The following is a 25839-nucleotide window of genomic DNA, read 5'->3' as shown; positions in this document are numbered from 1 at the left end:
AGCAAACTCCACCTGACGATTCTCACCTGTCTGCAGCTCAGTGTGAACTATACGCAGGAGTCTCCAACCTATTTCCTCCAGTGACCTACTTTTACAAAACGAAAATGCCAGTGAGCTACTAGTTTTAGTGGTCACAAGAAATTAAGTAAATGTTAGAGCCAAGGCGAGCTTTAGGTAGTGAACAGTCAGATGTTTATTAAACATAAACCATTATCCAGTTACTAATATACAAAGTCAGACATCAAAATGATACATTTACAATGATAATAGGCATTTCATTTAACTGGTCAAATTGTACTTACTGTATTTTTCAGACTATAAGTTGGCCCAGAGTATAAGTCGCACCAGCCAAAAAATGTGTAATGAAGAAGAAAAAACATATATAAGTCACACCGGACTATGAGTCGCACTTTTTGGGGGAAATTTATTTTATAAAATCAGAGAACAGGAACCGACATTTTATCTTGAAAGGTAAGTTCTAGTAATAACAACAGAACAGAGAACAACAGACTGAACAGGCATTAATGTTAATGTCACATATGAACAGTTCTTCAGATAACTTTAGCATAAACAACAGAACATAAGTTTACCAAACTCTCCATCTCACTCCAAATCACTAAATCCATTGAATCCACTGAATTCTTCATTCTCTGTATCACTTCTGAGCAACTCTGCTCAACTTTGGTTGTCACTGAAGCCCAGGCTTTGTCATCCATTCCCTCTTTCTGTCAGTCCCTCACAAGTTTCTCATTCACTCCAAACTTTCTTTCGTCTGCTCACTTACTGTTTTCTGCTGCAGATTTCACTACTTTCAGCAGTACAGAGGCTTTTTCTGCAAGAGACATGAGCAGAAAGCTGATACAAAAGTCCAGAGCCTCTCGAGGCTGTCAGAGTGAACATTTTAATATATAAGTCGCACCGGAGTATAAGTCACAGGAAACACCCAAACTATGAAAAAAGTGCGACTTATAGTCCAAAAAATACGTTATTCAGGACAGTACGTATAATTCAGAAGTCCTTTGGTGAGCTACTTGGAAGAGGGTGAAGAGCTCCCCGAGCTACAGGTTCAACACCCCTGAACTATAGGGACTCTTCTATGTTGTGATTAGTTCAATCTTTTATTAATTCTTGGTTATCGATTTCTCAGCACTGTCACTGTCACTTTAACTCTGCTGCAGATTCCCTTGAGGAGGATGATGAGCAGAAAATGGCTGACGAATGATGAAGACTTTAAGGATCTGTCCAAGAGAACAGAGGAGCTGTCCCAGCACTGCTCCGTCCTGCGGGAGCCACATGATCAGGTAATACCAGCACACACTGCAGGGGGCGCTACACTCAGGCTTTTGGACTTTATGTTATTATTATTATTATTATGTTTATTTATTTATTATGTTTATTTAATTCGGACAGTAATACATAGAACATAAATAAAAAACAAAAAACTAAATAATAAAAAAAAACCAAAAAACGTAAATACATAGATACAACACAAAAAGTAACTATTTCTATTCTATAATAACAGGCAAAATAAATGTTACGCTGGATTTTCCTTGTGTCCGAAAAAGGAGTGGGAGGAAGTAAATACTTATTTAACCCCACCCCTTTTTTCTACCGTCCCAAATTAACGAAGAACAAATACAGACGTCTCTCATTTCCTGTACATTATAAGGCAACAAATTGCACAGTACCTCCATTGCATTACAAATCTAACAGAAAACTAACAAATATATGTATATTATGTAGACAGATATAGTACACATCATATACACAGATATAATATATACATACCTACATACACATCACATACCCATGCATACCTATATATATGTACATATATATATATATATATATATATATATATATATATATATATATATATATATATATATATATATATATATATATATATATATATATATATATATACATACATATATACATACACCCGTATACATACACATACATATACATGCACACATATACACTAAGCACTCATTTCTTCCACACAGTATTTTGAAATACTGTGTCTAATTGGCATGAATAAACAGTGGATTAGTGTGGTCATGAAATTTGACATTATAAACAATTCTTATTGCTTTTTTTTGAAGTTTTATCAATGGTTCTATTGCAGTTTTATAGTTATTGCCCCAAATTTCTGCACAGTCTGTTAAATATGGTAAAACCAGTGAACAGTAAAGTGTGTGTAGTGCTCTGTGATCTAAGACATACTTTGCTTTGTTTAATACTGCAATACTTTTTGATATTTTATTATGTATATATTGGATGTGGGCTTTCCAGTTAATCTTCTCATCAATTATGACCCCTAAAAATGTATTCTCCTTGACCTGCTCTATTCTTACACCATGTATCTGTAACTGTATTTTTTCTTCCTTATAATTCCCAAATAGCATTATTTTAGTTTTATTCAAATTTAGAGATAATTTATTTGTGTCAAACCATATTTTTAGCTGTATCATTTCAGATGTTATATCAGCTAATAACTGTTGTATGTTGTCTCCATAACAAAATAAATTTGTGTCATCTGCAAATAACACTGCTTTAAACAATGTCGACACTTTGCATAGATCGTTAATATATAAAATAAATAATTTAGGTCCTAACACGGACCCTTGTGGCAGGCCACAGACAATGTCCTCATGTGAAGAGCAGTGTTCACCCAGTTTGACAAATTGTTTTCGGTTTACTAAATAACTTTTTAGCCACTTTAAAGCTGCCCCTCTTATTCCATACCTTTCCATTTTTTTAAATAGTAATTGATGATTTATTGTGTCAAAAGCCTTTTTTAAATCTATGAATATACCCGCTATTATTCTCCTTTGATCAATGTGATTGGTTATTGCTTCATTTGAGTCCATCAGAGCGAGTGATGTTGATCTGCTTGTTCTGAAACCGTACTGACTATCACTGAGGAGGTTGTGTTGACCTATGAATTGTTCCAGTCTAGTGTTGTAGAGCTGTTCTAATATTTTTGAGAATTGTTGTAGTAGAGAAACTGGTCTGTAGTTGGTAAATTCCTGCTTGTTTCCAGATTTAAATAAAGGTATGACTTTTGCTATCTTCATCTGTAGTGGAACTGTACCAGTTTGAAATGATAGATTGAAGATGTGTGCTAATGGTTTGGCAATTACTGTAATTATTTGTTTTATCCGGGCCATGTCCAAATCATTGTAATCAGTTGATTTCTTATTTTTACATTTCATGACTGTATTGACAATTTCCGTTTCACCCACAGGGGAAATAAACATGGAATGGGGATTTCTGTCAGTTAGTTGTTGGCGTTCTCCTGTGTGTGTTGAGGGATTTTGGCTGCCAAATCTGGACCCACATTAGCAAAGAACTGATTGAACTTATTTGCCACCATTTCCATGTTATATTCATCTGTATTATTATGTGTAAAGAATTTTGGATAGTTTTCTGCTTTTGGTTTATTATTTATGACACTGTTCATTATTTTCCATACCTTTTTCACATTGTTTTTATTATAATCTAATAATTTCCTAAAGTAATCTCTCTTACTTGTACGCAAAATTGTAGTTAATTTGTTTTTATATGTTTTATATCTAGTCTCTGTCTCAATCGTTCTCTTTTTTATAACATTTCTGAATAGACTATTTTTCTTATTGCAAGCATTTTGAAGACCTTTTTTTATCCAAGGGTGTTCTTTATATCTACTTTTTTTATTATAGTATACAATCGGACAGTTTCTATTATATAACTCTAGAAATATTTTTATAAATTCATTGTATGCACATTCTGCATCCCAGTCTTGAGAAAGTAAACTATTTTTAAAGGCAGTGATCGTTTGGTCTGATTGAATTCGTCTGTGGTATTGTATTTTTTCAGGCACTTTTTTTCTCAATCTAAAATCAGTAACTATGAAAACTGGCAGATGATCTGTGATATCATTTATTAACAACCTGCTTAATGTATGTTTGTCAGTGTCATTAGTGATAATATTATCTATTAGCGTGGCAGAATGTGCTGTTATCCTTGAAGGCTTTGTTATTTTTGGATATTTTTGGATTTAAACTGAACATAGTGTCAATACATTCCTCTGTAATTTTATGTTTGTATGAATTTAGCAAGTCAATATTAAAATCACCACAAACAAATATCCTCTTATGCAATATTTGGGAGTATGCTTCTTCTAACCAGTTTGTGAACATTTCAATATTAGACCCAGGTGCTCTGTACACACAGCTAACAATTACATTTTTACGATTTTCCATTCTTATTTCAACTGTAATACTTTCAAGTACATTTTCAATAGCTGTTGTCATTTGATCTATTATTTTGTAGTTCAAGCTGTTGTCTACATACAAAGCCACTCCTCCACCCCCTTTGTTTTGTCTATTTAAATAGTTTAGTTCATAACCATCGATTACGAACTGTGTGCCTTTATTTTCTGTAAGCCAAGTTTCAGATGCAGCAATGACGCTAAATGACTGAGACAATTGTTGCAAATACTCCTTTATAGTGGTGAAGTTTGTGTAAATGCTTCTACTGTTAAAGTGGATTATTGAGAGTTTGTCCTCAGTATCAATGCCACTGTTGAACTGTTCATCAGTATAATAACCACAGTTATTTAATATGGAGGAGAAGAAATTGTTGTCCGGGTCAATGTGATATTCCAAGTCCTGCATATTATAGTCAGAGTATTGTGATGTATGTAGTTCCTTATTGTCATGGTTCAGTACCATTTGCATCAGGCTATTATTTTTCTCTGGTGTTAACATGCAAGCCATAGTATGTTTGTTACCTTATTGGTCCAGCAGGCTTCCTCGTACTTTGCCAGATCCTCCATATTCCGAATGACCAGTACCCTGGCCTCCTCTGGGGTCCCATTCAACTTGATGAACACTTTGCAATTTGTTGTCCACGTATTCTGAATCTTCTTTACTTTGTGTAAGTATGGAGCTTTCCTGGCGATGTCTGCGTTGTGTTTGGTGAGGTGTTCGTTTAGGTGCACGTTTGATCCTCTCAGTTTGTATCCTTGTCTGAGCAGCGCCATTTTATCTTTCCTGCTAACAAACCTCATTATGACTGCGGGTTTGTCAGCGGCGTTCCTCGTGGGTAGTGGGTGACACGCTTCGATGCTTTCGGGGTTCATCTCAATTCCTTTCGCCTGCAAGAAAGCGGCGACTTGTTGCTCCGTAGAGCTCATATCCAGCTCCCCGGGCTCATCCCCGTTGTTCGCGGTCACCGCCCGAGCGTATGACCGGGGTTTGATACGGAGCCCGGAGACAATAACGTCGTTCATCCTCGTGTATTGTTCTAAATCAGTCACCCTCCTTTCAAGAGATGCGATGCGCTTGTCCTTCTCTTCTACAAGCAAGCGTAGCGCCTTCACTTCCTTGACGAGCTCCAAGATTTCTTTTTGATTCACGTTGATAGATGACACTTTGTCAGTGAGATTGTCGAGTGATTTTTTAATGTCCTCAACCTCCTCGATCGTTAGTGCCCTCTTTGGTCCCATTTTCGGCCTCTTTTCTCGTAACAGCTGCTTCCAGATCTACCGTGCGCACAATCAGCTGTTCAGGCCAGGGCGTTGGCTCGTGCGCCAGGTGATCGGCAGCTGTCACAGCAAACTTTTCCGATCAATTAGCACAGTTCAATCAATAGACCAACCAGGGCTTGTATCGTTATGTAACGGTCTAGTGCAGTAGTTACAGACCAAATTAGATTGAGAAATCTAGAAAAGAATTTAATCCAGAGTGTATAAATGCACAAAGGTGACTTAAAAGGGGCTATACCTGATTTTTGTCCATGTATTTGAGCAAATTTTGTCTCACCTCCGTACAGTTATTGTATAAACAGTTTGAAGCAGGAAGTAATGGTTGAATGTGATTAGCATGCTAGTTGTTGCATTGTAGCATTAAAGTGATGGCTCTGGCATCTAAAAACGGCACAACTTTTAGAGACCAAACCAGGAAAAAAAAAAAAAAAAGTAATGACAACCAGTATGCTAACAATGCAATTCCTGATTCTTGGACGATACAAACTTACAAACTCTTTATAATTAGATGCAGACAGGACTCAGCAGTCTTTGGAGATATGCTGGCATAAATTAGTTTCAATAATAAAATAAAATAAACGTAACTAAAAAAAAAAAAAAAGGGATCCCCCTCGAAAACGAGGTGACTCACCTCAAGGGGCTTTTCCTTAATAAAATAAATAAAAATAGGCAAGGCAGGTTTATTTGCAAAGCACAGTTTGTACACAAAAATAAGAAATATATTCAAATCACAATACAAACTAATCAAAACATAAATAATCATCATAACATTAAAAGAGAGAGAGAGACTCTAAATGAGAGGGATGAGTGCAGAATGAAAACATTTCAGTCATAAGCACAGCTAAAGAGAACCATTTTGAGTCTGGATTTAAACATTGTTAAAGTAGAGGTCTGTCTCACATCTTTATCTTCATCTGTATATTCTGATGTTTTCTGCAGCAATATTTGGCACTTCAAAATGTGTGTTGTGACAGATCTAGTTTTGCTGTTTTCAGATGATGTCACTGTAATTTATAGGGCAATATTATTTAATAACAATGGGAGACAGCTCAAATTAATATTGTTAAAATGCAAAATTATGTTGTAATACAGTGAGTTCTTGGATTTAATCAATAAATAAAAAATACCAGATTCAACATTTGTGAATTTACTTTTTGGATATTTCATGGTAAAGTACAGTGTAATCAATAGGGAAAACTGCCCCTTGCCCCCATCTGAGAGTATCACATCATCATCACGTTCTAGCAGGCTCGGACTCGTAATCCAGACTACCAAAATGCCTGGTGGGCTGGTCCACCTCAGACCACATTTGGGCTGGTATGTCCCAAATTGAGCTCCATTTTTTGGTCCCAGTCCATCCCTCCGTTCTAAAATCTGAAAACCACCAAACAGGTTGTCAGAAGTATCGAAAATCAGATACTAACCATTGTTAAAACTGGTATCGGAACAAGATACTCATTTGAGCAGGTGTCAAGACTAAAATTCCCATTCAGAGGACAGAAATGAACCTTTCCTGAATGTCTTTAGAATGATGTTGATCTGGATCAGACCAAATATAAAGCACATAGACTCTGAGGGATTACAGAAACGGAACAGAAAAGAAATGACTATGATTTAATGTTGAAAATCACATCCATTGTCTAAAGAAAGGGTGTTTTTTGTGATAATCATCAGTCAGTATGTGGCAGCGGTCAAAAGTGGGAGTCATTTTTCACCTAATCTAATCTACATTTTATCACATTGGTTCGAGCCCAGAATTCCCAGCGGTGTATGCTCAGCTCTGTGAATTATTTTCAGGATGAATGATATGATGAATGATCTAAAGGCAGAGATGAGGAAACCCATGTTTAGTTAGTGACTGTTTTGGAACTTCCAGCAGGGCCGTTTTAGAATCTATTGTTCAAAACCGGACAGAGTTCATCAGACTTGGAAGTGAAGGAGGTTGGGAGGTGTGCTGAGCTTCCTGGAAAACCTGGAATACTGGCATACGGCTTTAATGACGGGAAAGTACTGGAAAATTAGTCTCGCCGTCCATATCTCATTATCTCATTTTCCATTGAATCGTCATAGTCACAGCAACAGTGGACAGATCCAGTAGAGCAGAGACTACGATACATTCAAATAAACATAGAATCCAATCCATTTTATTTCTATAGCACATTTCACAAAGAGTTTCCAAAGCGCTCCACAAATACATAATAACAACAAAAATAAAATGATTAAATAAACGCTCAGATTTAATCATGTTAGTCTTAAAATAATAAAACCAGTAAAATAAAATAAGAGCAAAATCCTGGAATAGGAATAAATAAATAAAGCCAATAAAATACATAAAAAATAAATAAAAGACACAGAGGAGCACACAACTCACGCGGTGCTTAAAGCCAGAGAGTAAAAGTGGGTCTTAAAATGAGATTTAAAACTCTCCACTGCGGGGGCTGTTCAAACGTGAAGGGGCAGAGTGTTCCAGAGTTTAGGGCCGACCACAGAGAAGGTCCTGTCCCTCTGCTTTTAAGTCTCACAACAACGCTCCTGGATTTTTTTCTTTGCGGGCTGAAAAAAAATTCAGATCAATAAATATTCACACGATAACGGAGCACTGAGTGAAAATGATGTAATACATGTGCCACACCTGTATGTGGCGCTGTTAACAATGATAATAATATTTAATAATGCAGATCTCGTCACCGTTTTTAAACTTTAAGGTAATTTAGCCGATTTTAGAAGTATCCCAGAAATATAGCTGTTTTGATTTGCAGAAGTTAAACATAAGTCACAGAAAGAACACTGAGTCGTGTCCTTTAGTCTGACAGAAGCTGAACCACATCAGCGCACAATAGTGAGCTGTTTTTTTGAGTCCTCAGTTTATGCAAATTAGCCATGCAGTTTTAGGTTTAATTTCTGTAAAACGTAAACAAATATGTTCAAAGTTGTGTGGATAAGGAAGGATTGTGGACACAGAAACGACGTGTCTGGACGCAGATCGTTTCCGATACGGTGACACGGTGACACATGGATTTGTTTCAGTGTAACCGGGGTCTCAGACATGTGAATGAAACAAAACACAACTCCAGGTCTGTTTTTGATGAAGTAACAACATAATAACGTGACTTAAAGCACAAGAGTCAGTTTTGTGTAATATAAGACCTTTAAAAAAACAACAACTACACTAACTACACTCACCATAATTGTCAAGGTCCAAGACTCAAGAGCACAATTACATCTTGCCAGGCTGGTTGCAGGTCCATACTTTCAATCAAGTCGTGTTGAACTCATTTCCTCACTTTGAAGTTGCTATAAAAATTGTTGCCAAAACAATCACTGATTATCTTTCACAAGAAACCCACATTTTACCCTTTAGAAACCCATGTGTCCTGAGGTGTCTGACTCATTGTCATTTCAAAACTTCCTGCTGTTTTTGTAATAATTTTAATGTCAAAGGTGGAGCATTATGTAAACTCAAAATGTTAAAGGTGCTGTACTGATTTTTCCTGTCCCAGAAAAGTGAAAAACACAACGAGTTCATTGTAAACAGTTTGCAGTGCTCTAAAGTTCCTCCTCACTTACCTTATACATTCAGAGCATCTGCATTATTCACCATGGTGAGTATATAAGTGTTTTTCACTATTTCCAGAGCCATCACAATAAAGCTAACAACAACTAGCATGCTAACCATGTACTTCCTGATTATCACACAGTAAAATGCTTCATATGCTTATTATGAGCTCAAGAGCTGCTTACACTGTGTATCTGTACTGGAGCAAGACACATTTTGCTCAAATAAATGGAAAAAAAAATCAAGTTTAAGACACAGAGCGGAACTGTCTTCATAATGTCCTCTAGTGTTGTAGTTAAGAGCAATAATAATAATCGAGATCAAGACCAGTCTGAGACCACAGGGTCCCAAGACCAGGACAAGACCAAGACCTCTGAGGGTCCAGACGAGACAAGACGGAGACCACAGCCCATCGAGACCAAATCAAGACCATCTTTGTCATTTCCTACATTTATTTGTATTTTACAGTTATTTTGGCCCATATACAGACATGGAATTTGTTGGTACCCCTCTGGCAATGAAAGAAAAATCTGCAAAAAACAATATAATGAAACTGGCCTGGACAAAAATGATTGTGCCCTTAACTTAATATTTTGTTACACAACCTTTTGAGGCAAACTCTGCAAACAAACAATTTCTGTAACTGTCAGTGAGACTTCTGCACTGTTCAACTGGTATTTTGACCCATTTCTCGTGAGCAAACGGCTCTAGTTGTCTCAGGTTTGAAGGTTCCTTCTCCAGACGCATGTTTCAGCTCCTTTCACAGATGTTCAGTAGGACTGAGATCTGGGCTCACAGAAGAACACTCCAGAACAGTCCAGTGTTTTGTACTTAGCCGTTCTTTTGTGTTTTTAGCTGTGTGTTTTGGGTCATTGTCCTGTTGGAAGACCCATGACCTAAGACTGAGACCAAGCTTTCTGACACTAGGCACATTTCATTCCAAAATACTTCGATAGTTTGGAGATTCCGTTGTATTTTGCAAAGATTCAAGATGCCCTGTGGCAGATGCAGCAAAACAGGCACAGAACAAAACCAAACCTCCTCCGTGTTTCACAGTAGGACAGTGTTCTTTTCTTGGTCTGCTTCATTTTTGCGTCTGTGAACATAGAGCTGATGTGTCTTGCCAAAGAGCTCTAGTTTTGTCTCATCTGTACAAAGAACATTCTAGCAGAAGCTTTGTGGCTTGTCAATATACATTGTGACAAATTCTAGTCTCACTTTTGTATGATTTTCTCTCAGCAGTGGTGTCCTCATATGAAGTCCACTTTTCTCAAACGCTGATGGATGGTGTGATCTGACACTCATGTACTTTGACCTTCAAGTTCACATTTAATTTGTTTGGAGGTTGTTCTGGGCTCTTTGGTTCCATTCGCATGACCCATATCTTCAATTTGTCATAACTTTTCCTCTTGCAGCCGCGTCCAGGGAGGTTGGCTTCAGTCCTGTGGACCTTAAACTTCTGAAGAACATGTGTAACTGTAATCACAGGAACATCAAGCTGCTTGGAGATGATCTTATTGTCTTTATCTTTAACCTGTTTGTCTATCATTTTCTTTCTAGTCTCCTGACACAGTTCTCTTCTTCTCTTTCTCTGGTCCATGTTCAGTGTTGTGTCCATCACGTCTCCAAACACAATGACACATGTCCCACTTTAAACAGACAGACTGACTGAGGACAAGTTTGAAGAACCTGTGATGCAGATTAGAGACACACCCAAATTTAACATATCCCTGTTGTTCAAGTATTTACAATCTTTTCTAGGGGAACCATTATTTTTGTCCAGGCCAGTTTTATTAGTTTTTTTTTTTTTTATATATATATATATATAAACTGCTCAACAACAATTCAAAAACAGTGTCTGATCTTTATTGGTTATTTTTCAGTACATTTTTATTTATTATTGCTTTTCTTTGTTTCAAGTTATTTCAGTCACCATTGTTGATTTTTCTTTCATTACCAGAGGGCACCAACAATTTTGTCCACATCTGTATATCAATGTTTTGATAAATCTATCTCCATTTGATCTGATTAATGTTCATTTAATCTTAAAATAAGCAGAGGCAAACTGTACTGCACTTAAACACTCTGTACCCCCTTTTTGGACCCTCACCCACAGTTTGAGAACCTCTTCTTTAATCCCACTTCCACTGACACTTTACACAAAACAACTTCAAAGTTTTTTCAAGTTCATAACATTTACAGTTACATTCTCTTACGGGATTTGCAGTGATGTTTAGCCTCTGCACATTTACAGACCGTAATGAAATATGATCATAGAGTGTCAGACCTTACAAGACCGAGACCAAGCACCACCAAGACCGAAACAAGACCATAAAAAGCTGTCTAGAGGCCGCTCTCTAGACCAAGACCGGACTAACTAACTAAGACTAAAATCGGAATCAGTATTGAGTATCGAGTCTACTCCTTAGTATTGCAATCAAGTTCATTAAATTTAGTATTGTCTTTCCATGTTCTTCCTGTTTTGTGACCCTCTTATCTGTGCTTTTGTGTGTTTTGACAGGAGCTTGCCAGCGCCCTGCACCTCTATGTCAGCCGCGAGTACCTGGGTCAGCTGATGAAAAGTAATTATTCATGTAAAAACCGGAAACACGAGAGAGCGGCCGAAAAGATCAGAGCGCAGTGGAGGCAGCTACAGGAGCTCTTCAGGACTATGGTACGCACACGCTCCTGTCTGAACCAACCAGCCAGACACTTTAAAAAGCCCATATTACACTATTCTTTTGTTTCATTCACACATGTTTAACACACAAATCCTGCATATCTAGTAATACAGGAAGTACTCCACTGTGTTTTTAAACTGCACACACCTTCACTAGAATCATTTGGATGATTTCAGTCCTGGAATTGCCGATCTCTACTGAACGAAAGTTAAAAGGTAGACAGGACATGACATCACAAGGTGGAACAGAGCATTTTGAGCTTTAGAGATGACAGGTGGCTTGGAGAAACAGACTAATAATAAAGGGTTACTCAAACATGTGTGAATGAAACAAAATAATAAAATAATAAAATAACATGGCCTAAAGCTCACAAGAGTCACATTTTGTGTAATATAGGACCTTTTGCATGTTCTTCCAGTGTCTGGGTGTGGAGTAATCTGAATTTTCCATCAAGCTAAAGCTTAAACAGCCAGTTTTCTAGAGCTGGTACTAACTATGATTTAATTAGTCAGCGATTAAAGACTTAACGTATTTTCCGCACTATTAGGCGCTCTGGATTATAAGGAGCATTGTCACTGAATGGTTTAGTTTCGAACTTTTTTCACAAATAAACCACACCCGACTTTAAATGAAACCCAACAGTGTGATGGGTGAGTGGTTTTGTTTGTTTGTGTCGTTCACGGTGACTCTGGGCTTTGTTCAGTTGTGGCGTGTAGGGAGGGTGTGTCTGGGACCACTGGATTGTCGGCGTGTTCACAGTGACTCAGTTGTTCAGTTGTGTCTAGAAGTGGCACATTGCACTCGCTTTTTCGGTTCGTTCCTCCTCGTCGGCGTGGAGTGATGAGTGTGGTCGCTGTCTGCTCCGTGTGTGTTTGTGTGTTCTGTGGGTGGTGCGGCTTTGTAGTTTACTGAAGTCGTGCTGGGACACCCGAGTGGATTCGTGTGTGGGGCGATCTGGATTGTGGCGCGCAGTTGTTTTTTGATGGGGTTAGAGGCTTAAGAGCACGTCTAATAGCCCGGAAAATACGGTACTCAAACATGTGTGAATGAAACAAAATAATAAAATAATAATAAAATAACATGTCTTAAAGCTCAAAAGAGTCACATTTTGTGTAATATAGGACCTTTTGCATGTTCTTCCAGTGTCTGGGTGGATTAATCTGAATTTTCCATCAATCTAAAGCACAAACAGCTAGTTTTCTAGAGCCGGGACTAACCTTGATTTAATTAGTCAGCAACTAAAGACTTACTTTCCATTTAAAATAGATGTGTGCTTTTGATGTGAATGCCCTTGAACCAAAACATAAAGTAGCAGATGGTCAATTATTAAATTAATAATCAATAAAGTACAGAACAGTGGCTGTGTACCAGTAAATCCATTAAATGTCGTCTTGAAAATAAATGATTAATGACTGTTCAAACATTCACAAATCACTCTGAATACAAAGTCCATTTTGCAGAGAGTTCTGCAGATGATGTTTTAATTTCATTGGAAAGCCCCTTGAGATGTGCCATCTTGTTTTTGAGGGTGTCTAAAAACATTAATATTACACAATACAATACAATACAATACAATAGACAGAAAACAAAACTTAGAGGTTTACATTACAAAACATACACATACACATATACACACACACACCCCTATACACATACACATATACACTCATATACACACATATACACACACATATACACACACACACACTTATACACACACATATACACACACACACACATACATACACATACACACACATATAAAACAATATCTAAATAATAATGTATAGTACTCCCTCTTTAAAGGTGTTCAGGAAAGGTGCATCATTTTCAGAGTTTCACTGTTGATACTTAGATAAGCTTTACTGATTCACAAGGAAAATGACACTGAAGCTCACACATTACAATATTGAAACAAATAAATGATAATAAACTCCAGAATAATTAAAGATCCACTGTGGAACTTTTTAGCAAAAAAAAACAAAAAACAAAAAACAGACTAAAGTAAAAACATGTGTTTTTATTGCACTGAAAAACAAACATGTTCCCTTAATGTGAGCCGGCTTGCATCTCCACAAACCTGACTCAGACGAAACCTCCACATGCCTGTCGCCATGGAAATGTTTGTGCTTTAGATAAAATGTTCCACCATATGACATAAAACTGATCTATCTCTATGATACTTCACGTCATGGTTTAGACCTGGTTTAGACCTGGTTTAGTCCTGGTTTAGACTTGAATTAGTCCTGGTTTAGTCCTGGTTTAGACCTGGTTTAGACCTGGTTTAGTCCTGGTTTAGTCCTGGTTTAGACTTGAATTAGTCCTGGTTTAGTCCTGGTTTAGACCTGGTTTAGACCTGGTTTAGTCCTGGTTTAGAGTTGAATTAGTCCTAGTTTAGTCCTGGTTTAGACCTGGTTTAGACCTTGTTTAGACCTGGTTTAGTCCTGGTTTAGACCTAGTTTAGACCTGGTTTAGTCCTGGTTTAGACCTGGTTTAGACCTGGTTTAGTCCTGGTTTAGACTTGAATTAGTCCTGGTTTAGACCTGGTTTAGTCCTGGTTTAGTCCTGGTTTAGACCTGGTTTAGACCTGGTTTAGTCCTGGTTTAGACTTGAATTAGTCCTGGTTTAGTCCTGGTTTAGACCTGGTTTAGACCTGGTTTAGTCCTGGTTTAGACTTGAATTAGTCCTGGTTTAGTCCTGGTTTAGACCTGGTTTAGACCTTGTTTAGACCTGGTTTAGTCCTGGTTTAGACCTAGTTTAGACCTGGTTTAGTCCTGGTTTAGACCTGGTTTAGTCCTGGTTTAGACTTGAATTAGTCCTGGTTTAGACCTGGTTTAGACCTGGTTTAGTCCTGGTTTAGTCCTGGTTTAGACTTAAATTAGTCCTGGTTTAGACCTGGTTTAGACCTGGTTTAGACCTGGTTTAGACCTGGTTTAGACCCACATATACACACATACACATATACACACATATACACACATACACATATACACACATATACACACGTACACATATACACACATACATACACATATACACTCATATACACACACATACACACACACGCACACACACACACACACACACATATACACAGATGGAGTCTGCTGTCTATTCCGACATCTCTTCATTCCGACATGTCTCTATTTAGACACGGTGGTTATCTGACAGTTTTTAGTATCGCTATTCTGACATGTCATTATTTATTTAGGTTTTTTTTTTTGAGAGTTGTGATAATGTCCCCAGGCGTGTTCACTGTTCTTCAATGTTCTGAATCTCAACAACTATCAAGTCGCACACAAAACCGACACACACTGTAGCCAAGTGTATCCCATGTCGATCAGTGAAGACATTTTCCCACTGTCTGATAATCCTCTGTGGCGTCTTATGATATATGAGAACACAAAGTATAATAGGCTATTACATTAATATTATTCATGTCGGAAAAGCCAAATGTTTGAAAAATAGTAAAGTGCCACTACTCCGACAATGAAAGAAAAAAAAATAATCAAAGTAGTGGGACGCTTGAAAAATAATGTTTATGCCTCTTCTCCGACAATTAGACGTCAATGTCTAAATAGCGGCATGTCCAAATAGCAACATGAAACACACACACACAGACAGACACACAGACACACACAGACAGACTTGCTCCCAATTCCTGCAACAGTATCTGATTTTTAAATTTAATAATGGTGCTATCTCTGTGATAAAAAACAAAACAAGACAAAAAACAAAATAAGGTAGATAGTCTAGATGAGGCTAGGTTGGCTATTACCCTTAATATGCCTAATAAAAATGTTTTTGTTGACATATTCACATCACAGCACACCTGAACCAGCTACAGAGGCTTTGTGCCATTTATTTAAACTAGGATAAATACAGATAAATACACAAGAACACAGAGTTATTGTCAGTGGTTGTATTTCATACTTCTGTGTGTTTTGTTTCAGGAGTCTTGTCATGACTGGCTGTATCCAGTAGGTGGCGCTCTGTGTGACATCATTGGACAGAAACATGCGTCTGACATCAAGAGCCACCTGGGGCCCATAGTCCAGCACTGTCCAGACTTTGGGTAAGATTCTCCTCATGTGCTGCTAATGCTAAAGCTAAAGCTAATGCTATTACTAATACTGGGTTTTCCCCTTTGGATAATTATTGACTTGATCATCACAGATGAAGCAGCTATGCTGCAAATGTTTGCTGTGAGCTCTCTGGAAACTCTTGTCAAGGTTATGTCAGTGAAAAACAGCAATAGCTACAAGAGCATGTAGTAGTTAAAGCCTCACTGCGTAACATTTCTACTGTCTATGTGTCTCTGTGTCCTGAGTGAGTTGTCTTGAAAAGTTTATTCTATGGATACATTTTGGTGCATCTGCTGCTTTCAAGACCACTGGGAGATTGGATATTTTCCATTTGAATGTTAGGGGTTTAAGTTCAGGTTTTACGATGAAGTATAAAGAGTCATATTAAAAATATAAACCAGAATGAACATCTCAACAACAAAGTCACAATTTTACGAGAATAAAGGCATAAACAAAGTAAACATGTATTTTTATCAAGATTTAGGGACTGACATCAATGACAAAACTCTAAAGGCTTATTCATACTTCATAAGAACATAAGAACTTTGTTCTAGTTCTTGAGGTGATAAGAACAAGAACAAAGTTCAGTTGACATCTGACATTTCATACTTCAAAAGATGTTCTTCTGCCCAGCTGCTTCACCCCCTCTGTTGGGAGGGTATTTCTTTTCGTCCTCCAGCCTGACCGCTCTGTTTTTTGGTGACCCTTTTTCTAAACGGATTTTTGTCCGGGCCTAGAATGTCGGCGATCTCCCTCCATGAATTTCTTGCCTTTTGGCATCTTTATAGTCACTGAGCGTCGTGTCATACTGATGTTTTTATTTTCTCTCTATTTCCGCCAGCTGTGACTCAAAACCATCCTTTTTTTTCCTTGCTCCACACCGGCGAGGAAGCAGATCAACCACGCCAGTGCTGCTGAACTGCCGAACAAAGTTCTGCTCAGCTGAAGTACCGAGAACAAATGGCAAGAACTGCCCAACAGGAGCTGGCCCAACAAAATGACATCATTATGTTCGGCCAACCCTGGGTGCAAGAACAAAGTTGTTATGTTCTATGAAGTATGAATAGGCCTATTCATACTTCATAGAACATAAGAACAACAATTCGACAGTGCAAAAAAAGGCACTTATTTGATTTGATTGAAAAGCTGAAATGAAAACCTTTGTTTGCTGTGGTTGCATGTAAAGAGTTCAGGATCAGGTCTGATTTCATAATAGTCCCCACGTGTTCTGTCACAATCGAGTATTTTGAAATATATTTTTAACACTGTGATGCAATTGTTCACATGGTTGGCATTTTGGACATTTTGGTTTTATCAGCAAAATATACAATAAAGCAGGAAATCTTAGACACCTGTGAGGAAGTTGTGGCCAGACTGTTAATGGGATTTTCCACTGAACTGTGGCCCGTTTTTAAAGCCATAACAACAACCAAAACAGGATCTGTATGACGCTGTCGCAACACTCACACTTCAAACTCAAGTTCTGATACTCAAACGGCTCCAAACTACAAGAGAATGGACAGACTTATAATACTGGCATGGTTCAGACATGGTTTAGACATGATTTGACCTGGTTTGGTCCTGGTTTAGTCCTGGTTTAGACCTGGTTTGATCCTAGTGTAGTCCTGATTTACATCTGGCTTAGTCCTAGTTTAGTTCTGGTTTAGACCTGGTGTAGTTCTGGTTTAGACCTGATGTAGTTCTGGTTTAGACCTGGTGTAGTTCTGGTTTAGACCTGGTGTAGTTCTGGTTTAGACCTGGTGTAGTTCTGGTTTAGACCTGGTGTAGTTCTGGTTTAGACCTGGTGTAGTTCAGGTTTAGACCTGGTGTAATTTTGGTTTAGACCTGGTGTAGTTCTGGTTTAGTCCTTGTTTAGACCTGGTGTAGTTCTGGTTTAGACCTGGTGTGGTTCTGGTTTAGACCTGATTTAGTCCTTGTTTAGACCTGGTTTAATCCTAGCTAAGTTCTGGTTTAGTCCTGGTGTAGTTCTGGTTTGATCCTGGTGAAGGCCTGGTTTGGGTCTGGTTTAGTCCTAATCAGGAAGTGCGCTGTTAGGTTTCTAGCTGTAAACATTATTGTAATGGCAAAGCTGCGACCTGTGAGTTTGGAAAAGTGTTCATAAACTCCTCGCGGTGATTCTTGAGTGAACTGTGGCTCATAGAAAACAAACAGGATGTGTATTTGACGCTGTCGCAGTACTCCATTTACTCTTTTTGATATTATTTAAAAAGATATGGAAACTTAAAAATAATGGAAACAATATAATGTAATTTTCTGAATAAATTATGTCTTTTCTTTACTGTGCCACTGTGTTACTGTGGTCTAGATGAAGACCATACAAGAGCTTTAGAAGTCAGACATGCATGTTTGAGTAATCTAGAGATCTCTCCCGGGCCCTATTCGAACCCTCCTTATGTTTAGCCGTAGGATTTTGTACAAGGCTCCGCCCACAAGCCCAATAATTCTCCATAAATATACAAAAACATGATCCAAAACTGTGACAACGACTTCACAAACCCGATGCGATGTGCAGGAGTTTCATTGTGATGGTGCTGTGAAGGGGGAGTGACTTAGTGCGGAGATGGACTCAGCAGCAGCAAATGAAAGAAATAAAACATTTTACTACATTGTTTTTGGTAAATATAACATTTTCAAAACAATATCTAAATAATAATGTATAGTACTCCCTCTTTAAAGGTGTTCAGGAAAGGTGCATCATTTTCAGAGTTTCACTGTTGATACTTAGATAAGCTTTACTGATTCACAAGGAAAATGACACTGAAGCTCACACATTACAATATTGAAACAAATAAATGATAATAAACTCCAGAATAATTAAAGATCCACTGTGGAACTTTTTAGCAAAAAAAAAAAAAAAAAAAAAAAAAAACAGACTAAAGTAAAAACATGTGTTTTTATTGCACTGAAAAACAAACATGTTCCCTTAATGTGAGCCGGCTTGCATCTCCACAAACCTGACTCAGACGAAACCTCCACATGCCTGTCGCCATGGAAATGTTTGTGCTTTAGATAAAATGTTCCACCATATGACATAAAACTGATCTATCTCTATGATACTTCACATCATGGTTTAGACCTGGTTTAGACCTGGTTTAGACCTGGTTTAGTCCTGGTTTAGACCTGGTTTAGACCTCGTTTAGACCTGGTTTAGTCCTGGTTTAGACTTGAATTAGTCCTGGTTTAGTCCTGGTTTAGACCTGGTTTAGTCCTGGTTTAGACTTGAATTAGTCCTGGTTTAGACCTGGTTTAGTCCTGGTTTAGACTTGAATTAGTCCTGGTTTAGACCTGGTTTAGACCTGGTTTAGTCCTGGTTTAGTCCTGGTTTAGTCCTGGTTTAGACCTAGTTTAGACCTGGTTTAGTCCTGGTTTAGACCTAGTTTAGACCTGGTTTAGTCCTGGTTTAGACCTGGTTTAGACCTGGTTTAGACTTGAATTAGTCCTGGTTTAGACCTAGTTTAGACTTGAATTAGTCCTGGTTTAGACCTGGTTTAGACCTGGTTTAGACCTGGTTTAGACCTGGTATTGTCTGCATCTAATTATAAAGCATTTCTGTACTCAGGCAATCAGGAAGTGCATTGTTATGCTAGTTGCTGGGCGCTTATTGTGATGTCAAAGCTCTGGTCTCTGAAAGGTGTGAAACTTTTGTGAAGAATATTTCGGCCGTTGTGACCACTGCAAAGCTTTTCAAATGAACTAGTTCTGTTTTAAAAAGGTCTTGGCAGATGGTGGAAGGTCATATGAAAAGTCAAGTTGTGGTTTGACACAGTTACAGGGGAAGACCTGAGTGAGCACAGGAGTTTTTCCCATGTCAGGTTCCTCATTATCAGAAGTTTGAGCTGAAGACTTGAAATTATATAAGATTTTAGCAGAAGAACTTTCAGTTTTAACTTAAGATGAAAGTGTAGTGTGGAAATGTTATGCAAACTGGGCTTTTCAGAACTTGTACCCATGTTAACAGCACTATTCACACGGGATTAGTGTTACCTGTGGACTTTTGGTGATTTGTAATAATTGCGGAGGATGCCTGAGATTTTAATCCTGTGCAAATGCGCCATGTCTGTCATGGGTAAATATTCTGCCGCACATGATCTACTAGATTTAGACCAAACACAGACGTCCGGTGATAACACTTGTCCCGTGCCAATCTGCACCTCAGGGTTTGTTGTTGTAATTGCGCCTTTTCTATTTCTTTCTTTACTCTCCATGTTCTTTTCTCTTTCAATCTCAGTAAAATAGTGTATTTCAGTAAAATAGAGTCATTTACAGACGTCACTGATCCTGTACGAACGTGCTGTGAGTAACACATAGGTGGGCCGCTCATTTACAAATGACCAGATGTCCTCAGGTTGTACTTATCCTGTGCATGAATTTGTGAATCGTAAGATGGAGGCCCACAAAAACACCATCTCACATTCATCGTTGAACAACTGAGGTAAAAGCTGAGCTGTCGTCTCATGTGTGTTCACAGTCCCTTACACACACTGCCTTCACACACACTCACTGCACTTTGTTCTCTTTCTTTTACTTCAAGTGGGGAATCTGTACAAAATAAAGTTGCTTATGGTTTACTGTGTCTATGGTTTAGATTCTACCTTCTTACACAGCTTTGGTATCAATACATCTTCAAAATTCTTCTTCTAGAAATCTAGAATCTAGAAGAAAAGTGTGGCTTTTACTGGTGGCCAAGACAGCAAATAAACAAGTGGACACAGCTGGAAGTTAAACATCATAAACACACACGCACCAATGCACACAACTGCCTGTGTCCACATAAACACATTCACTCTAATCAGTCACACTGTGGAGTCAGAGTCTGTGTACAGTTCCTTTTCTACACTCATGCAAATGAATGAAAGGCCACATCAGAATCATTCAACACGTTCATTAAATAATCCACAGATAAACAGGGGGGTGAGGTTTGGAACACAGAGAGAAATGGAGTGACTGTCACACGACACTGAGCAACATGAACATCAGAATAATGAACAGAACAGCCACACAGAGTTCAGTAAGGCTCCTGAGGTGACCACACATGTGCTCTAACCTGCTTCCTGCTTAACAGCGCTTATATCAGCATGTGCGTCATGAATCCATCAGCTCTAGACTTTTAAATTATTAGAAAAAAATCTAAATGCAGTAGTACAGTACAAATGATTACAAGTAAAAATGTTAATGAATAAGATGTAAAGACGGAGGCTGCAGCATCGCAAATCACCCACAGCCTGAACGTGATGTGATGTTTTCGTGACCAAATGAAAAAGCCAATACACGCATCAAGAATCTCGGACTTCCAGTCATTGTGCAATTCATACTGGGAAGGATTTTCCAAAAAAGTGAGCATCAAACCTCCATGTTTGTTTTCCCAGTGGGATGTGTCTATTGACAAAGTCGATCTTTTCAAGTCTTTTGAAACTTATCACTTTTGTTTCTAGTTCTGATATTGTCATATTTTAGTTTTGGGATTCGGACATCGTAATTGTGTGGTTGTTGGATCCTAACAGCGGAAAACAGCTCGAGAAATTTGTTTGCGAACTCCATAAATGCAAAAGGGAATCAGATGTGTGTGACTGCAAACCTCTGTTCAAACTGTTTCCCTTCCCAACGGAATTGAAAAATAGTGAAAGGTGAAGGTGATGGGCAGGACTGATCCACAGGAAGAACCAAAAAGGAAACATTTGACTGACTAAATCATCCTGAGTTTGCAGAGAACAATTTTGTGTGTGAAGTGCCATCAAAGCGGGACCCAGATTCCTCACTCAACCTTGTTCACGAATTTAAAAAGTCAACGCCAAAGTGAAAGACTCCAACTGTTCACCAAGAAACACCTTCCACTGCAAAGAGACCAAGACGTGATGTTGTAAACTACAACTACTACTGTAAAGTGTCGCTATAAAACTACAGGAACAAGAAAGTGCAGCTCAGTCTGTTTGTCTTCTGCACCTCTCACTTAACAAACAGGATCCCTCTTTGTTGGTTCTCCACATACAAAATGTTCTCTGCAAACTCGGGATGATTTAGGCAGTCAAATGTTTCCTTTTTGGTTCTTCCTGTGGATCAGTCCTGCCCATCGCCTTCACCTTTCACTATTTTTCAATTCCGTTGGGAAGAGAAACAGTTTGAACAGAGGTTTGAGTCACACACATCTGATTCCCTTTTGCATTTATAGAGTTCGCAAACACATTTTTCGAGCCGTTTTCCGCTGTTAGGATCCAACACCCACACAATTATGATGTCTGAATCCCAAAACTAAAATATGACAATATCAGAACGAGAAACAAAAGTGATATGGTTCAAAAGACTTGAAAAGATCGACTTTGTCAATAGACACATCCCACTGGGAAAACAAACATGGAGGTTTGATGTTCACTTTTTTTGGAAAATCCTTCCCAGTATGAATTGCACAATGACTGGAAGTCCGAGATTCTTGATGCGTCTATTGGAGGAGAGCCATTCTAGCCAATCAGAGGCGAGGAGGGGGACCTTCCCTTCCCCTACCATCCTACGATTTACAAATGTGCACCCCATGTGAACAGGGCTATAGTCATTTCTTCTCACTGACCATCTGAAGTTGTATTTGGAGCAATTTGTGCAAGTTTGTGTCACCTTTAATCACTTATTTTCCAGTTTTCAGCTCCACCGGTACATACCTACTGAGAAGTACTTTGTTCTCCAATTTGATTTTCTTAATCGGTGAAACTCGTGGGATTTGGCAGCGTCGCATCTTAGGAAAATGTTGTGTTGATGTTTATGGCAACATAGTTTTCTAATGCAGTTGTTTCTTTTATTCATTTGTTTTAGATGAATACTGTGGTTTAAACTGTGCAAACACTGTTAATAACTATCATGATAATTACTCACTTCCTGATTCGTGGACAATAAAACGCTTTATAGGCGAGTTTCAGCTGACGTCATTGTTATTAAAAGCCCGCGTTGCATGCTGGGAAATATTTTGGTCGGAGGCAAGAAACACGGTAGCGTCAAACACAGTGTGTAACCTCGTGTATTTATCCCTGATAATGGTAAATTCCTGCTGCATTATCGGATGCACAAATAGAAGCACGGAAGAAGGAAAATGTCTTTTTCGTATTCTGAGTGAAAAGAACCACTAACGGTGAATTAAACGACTTTCAAACATTTGCAGAGCAAACGTAGAAGATCCTAACAAACCGTGGACTCCAACAAGTTCAACAACACATGGAGACTCTTGGAGGTTTTCATCTTTTCTGCTGTGAATGGCCCAGGAGTTTCCACCAAGTCATTGTGGATATCACCAAAGTGAATATTTGTCCAGGTAGTTGGTGATTCAGACCAGAAATTTGGTTTGGTCCAGACTCTGTCAGGGTTGAAAAGGGAGATTTGGCTCCATCGATGGTTATGACCAATTTCTGGTCAAATGGTCTTGGGTCCTCTGCCGTTAGAGTGGATAAATAACCAGGATCAATACCCTTTACGTGTTTTCTCGCTCCGTCCGTGATGTTGAATTAGTGTTTATTGCCGTCGACCAAAATAATTCCCAGCATGCAACGCACGCTTTTGTCAACAATGAAACTCGCCGATAATTAGATGCACAGTACACACTACAGTGGACTTAATTTATGTTGAACTTAAATGGACTCTTGTGAGCTTTAAAACATGTTAGAATGTTACCTCTCAAAAACATACTGGAGATGTGTTTTGTTTCTTTCGCACTGTCTTCATCTCCAAAGCTCAAGATGTTCTGTTCCACCTTGTGATGTCATGAAGGTGTAGTTTTCAAGTTAACAGCTCCTTTTACCTTTTACCTTTAGTTCAGTAGAGACTGACACTTCCAGGTCTGAAGTTATCCAGATGATTCTAGTGAAGATGTCTGTGGAGCACTTCCTGTATCACCCATGCATGACATCACAATGTGGAGTTTTCAAGGAATGTTTAGGAATTCCATCATTTGCTCGGGATCTGTAGGAGGACGGGAGGGCATCTGACACAGTGTGGTTTTTGTTTTGTGCAGGAGGAAGCACCTGGTGGCCGTGCTGTGGTTTCGGGGTCTGGTTCGGGGCCGAGATCATCGTCAGGTTCTACAAAAACTGTCCGAGCTGAAGAAGAAGGCACCAACCCCAGATAAACAAAGACTCCTGTTCAGTGAGATGCAAGTGACCACGAACCAGGGCTGTCTGTCCAACCTGCCCTACTCCTGCCTCAGCTTCTGCACACCACAACACTGAGACCTGCTTTAGACCCAGTTTAGTCCTGGTTTAGTCCTGGTTTAGACCTGGTTTAATCCTGGTTTAGTTCTGGTTTAGTCCTGGTTTAGAAATGGTTTAGTCCTGATTTAGACTTGGTTTAGTCCTGATGTAGTCCTGGTTTAGACTTGGTTTAGACCTGGTTTAGACTTGGTTTAGTCCTGATTTAGACTTGGTTTAGACCTGGTTTAATCCTGGTTTAGTCCTGGTTTAGTCCTGATTTAGACCTGGTTTAGTCCTGGTTTAGACTTGGTTTAGACCTGGTTTAATCCTGGTTTAATTCTGGTTTAGTCCTGGTTTAGAAATGGTTTAGTCCTGATTTAGACTTGGTTTAGTCCTGATGTAGTCCTGGTTTAGACTTGGTTTAGTCCTGATTTAGACTTGGTTTAGACCTGGTTTAATCCTGGTTTAGACCTGGTTTAGTCCTCATTTAAACTTGGTTTAGTCCTGGTTTAGTCCTGATTTAGACCTGGTTTAGTCCTGGTTTAGACTTGGTTTAGACCTGGTTTAGTCCTGATTTAGACTTGGTTTAGACTTGGTTTAGTCCTGATTTAGACTTGGTTTAGACCTGGTTTAGACTTGGTTTAGACCTGGTTTAGACTTGGTTTAGGCCTGATTTAGACTTGGTTTAATCCTGGTTTAGACTTGGTTTAGACCTGGTTTAGACTTGGTTTAGTCCTGGTTTAGATTTGGTTTAGACCTGGTTTAGTCCTGGTTTAGTCCTCATTTAGACTTGGTTTAGTCCTGATTTAGTCCTGGTTTAGTCCTGGTTTAATCCTGGTTTAGACTTTGTTTAGACCTTGTTTGGTCCTGGTTTAGACCTCAGTGAGTAGGTTGTGGGTACAATTCCTCTGACTCCTACTTTTTGCCTTAGACTTTGTGTAAATATGAAATTCCAAACACTGCTAATATTAGTTTTGTAAATTCACGTGAGTGTTTTTGTGTTGTGTAAAATAAGTCTGTGATCCGCCTTAAACGTCTTTACTGAAAACAAAATGAATAAAAATGCTGTAGACAGAACTTTTACTTTCAAACAGAATATATGTTGTGTTTTTGTGAATAAATGTAATAATTATGAATGACTAACTCAGGGCATTTAGGTACAAATCCTCATGTTCTATTTTATTTGGAGAATAAAGCTATTTTACTTTAACTTTTAACTTTTGACTTTCTTGATTGAATTTATTGATTTATTTTTTTATTTTCTGATCTATGTTCTAATGTCGTTTCCTCAGACCTGGAGTTGTGTTTTTGTTTCATTCACATGTTTAACACACAAACTCTGCACATTTAAACTTAGACTTAGTTCTTCTCTCAAACAGAAAACACTCTGCTCCACTTTATGATGTCATGTGGTGATACAGGAAGTTCTCCGTCGTGTTTTTAAACTCCACACACCTTCACTAGAATCATTTGGATCATTTTCAGCCCTGGAATTGTAAATCTCTCCTGACCTAAAGGTAAAAGGAGATGTTTACTTGAAAACTACCACTACTCATGACATCACCAGGTGGAACAGAGCATTTTGAGGTTTGGAGATGTAGACAGTAATTACAAAGAGTTACTCAAACATCTGAATGAAACAAAACACAAGTCCAGATCTGTTTTTGAGGAAGTATCAACATAATAACATGAAAAGCATTTTGCAGAATTTCTCTTTCTCTCTCGTTTTACACTTAGAGCATTAAAGAGTGAGAACAGTCGTAAAAAAGATCAGGTATTGCAATATTGTGAGTTTTTT

General features: G+C 38.4%; 1 protein-coding gene and 1 long non-coding RNA gene across 2 annotated transcripts in view; one reads left to right on the top strand and one right to left on the bottom strand.

The window, feature by feature from the left end:
- The window catches only part of exoc3l4 (exocyst complex component 3-like 4), a 67978-nt gene extending 42720 nt beyond the window's left edge, over nucleotides 1–25258 (top strand). Inside the window, exons 12-15 of the mRNA XM_020917301.2 lie at nucleotides 1179–1301; nucleotides 11614–11766; nucleotides 15727–15848; nucleotides 23867–25258. Coding sequence (XP_020772960.2) covers nucleotides 1179–1301; nucleotides 11614–11766; nucleotides 15727–15848; nucleotides 23867–24080 — 612 coding nt within the window. The 3' untranslated portion in view covers nucleotides 24081–25258. The remainder of the gene's footprint in view (nucleotides 1–1178; nucleotides 1302–11613; nucleotides 11767–15726; nucleotides 15849–23866) is intronic.
- Nucleotides 7665–8808, bottom strand: LOC129410664 (uncharacterized). The gene is made up of 2 exons (XR_008632974.1): nucleotides 8720–8808; nucleotides 7665–8089 (listed from the first exon to the last, which is right to left on the bottom strand). It is a non-coding gene; the product is annotated as an uncharacterized LOC129410664 (long non-coding RNA).
- Nucleotides 25259–25839: the final 581 nt, after the last annotated feature.

This window comes from Boleophthalmus pectinirostris, unplaced genomic scaffold, assembly GCF_026225935.1.
Source record: "Boleophthalmus pectinirostris isolate CB_2022bp ecotype Guang Dong unplaced genomic scaffold, ASM2622593v1 HiC_scaffold_10, whole genome shotgun sequence".
Lineage (NCBI taxonomy): Eukaryota > Metazoa > Chordata > Actinopteri > Gobiiformes > Gobiidae > Boleophthalmus > Boleophthalmus pectinirostris.
Note: the sequence above shows the minus strand (reverse complement) of the source record. Positions and strands in the feature narration are given on the sequence as shown.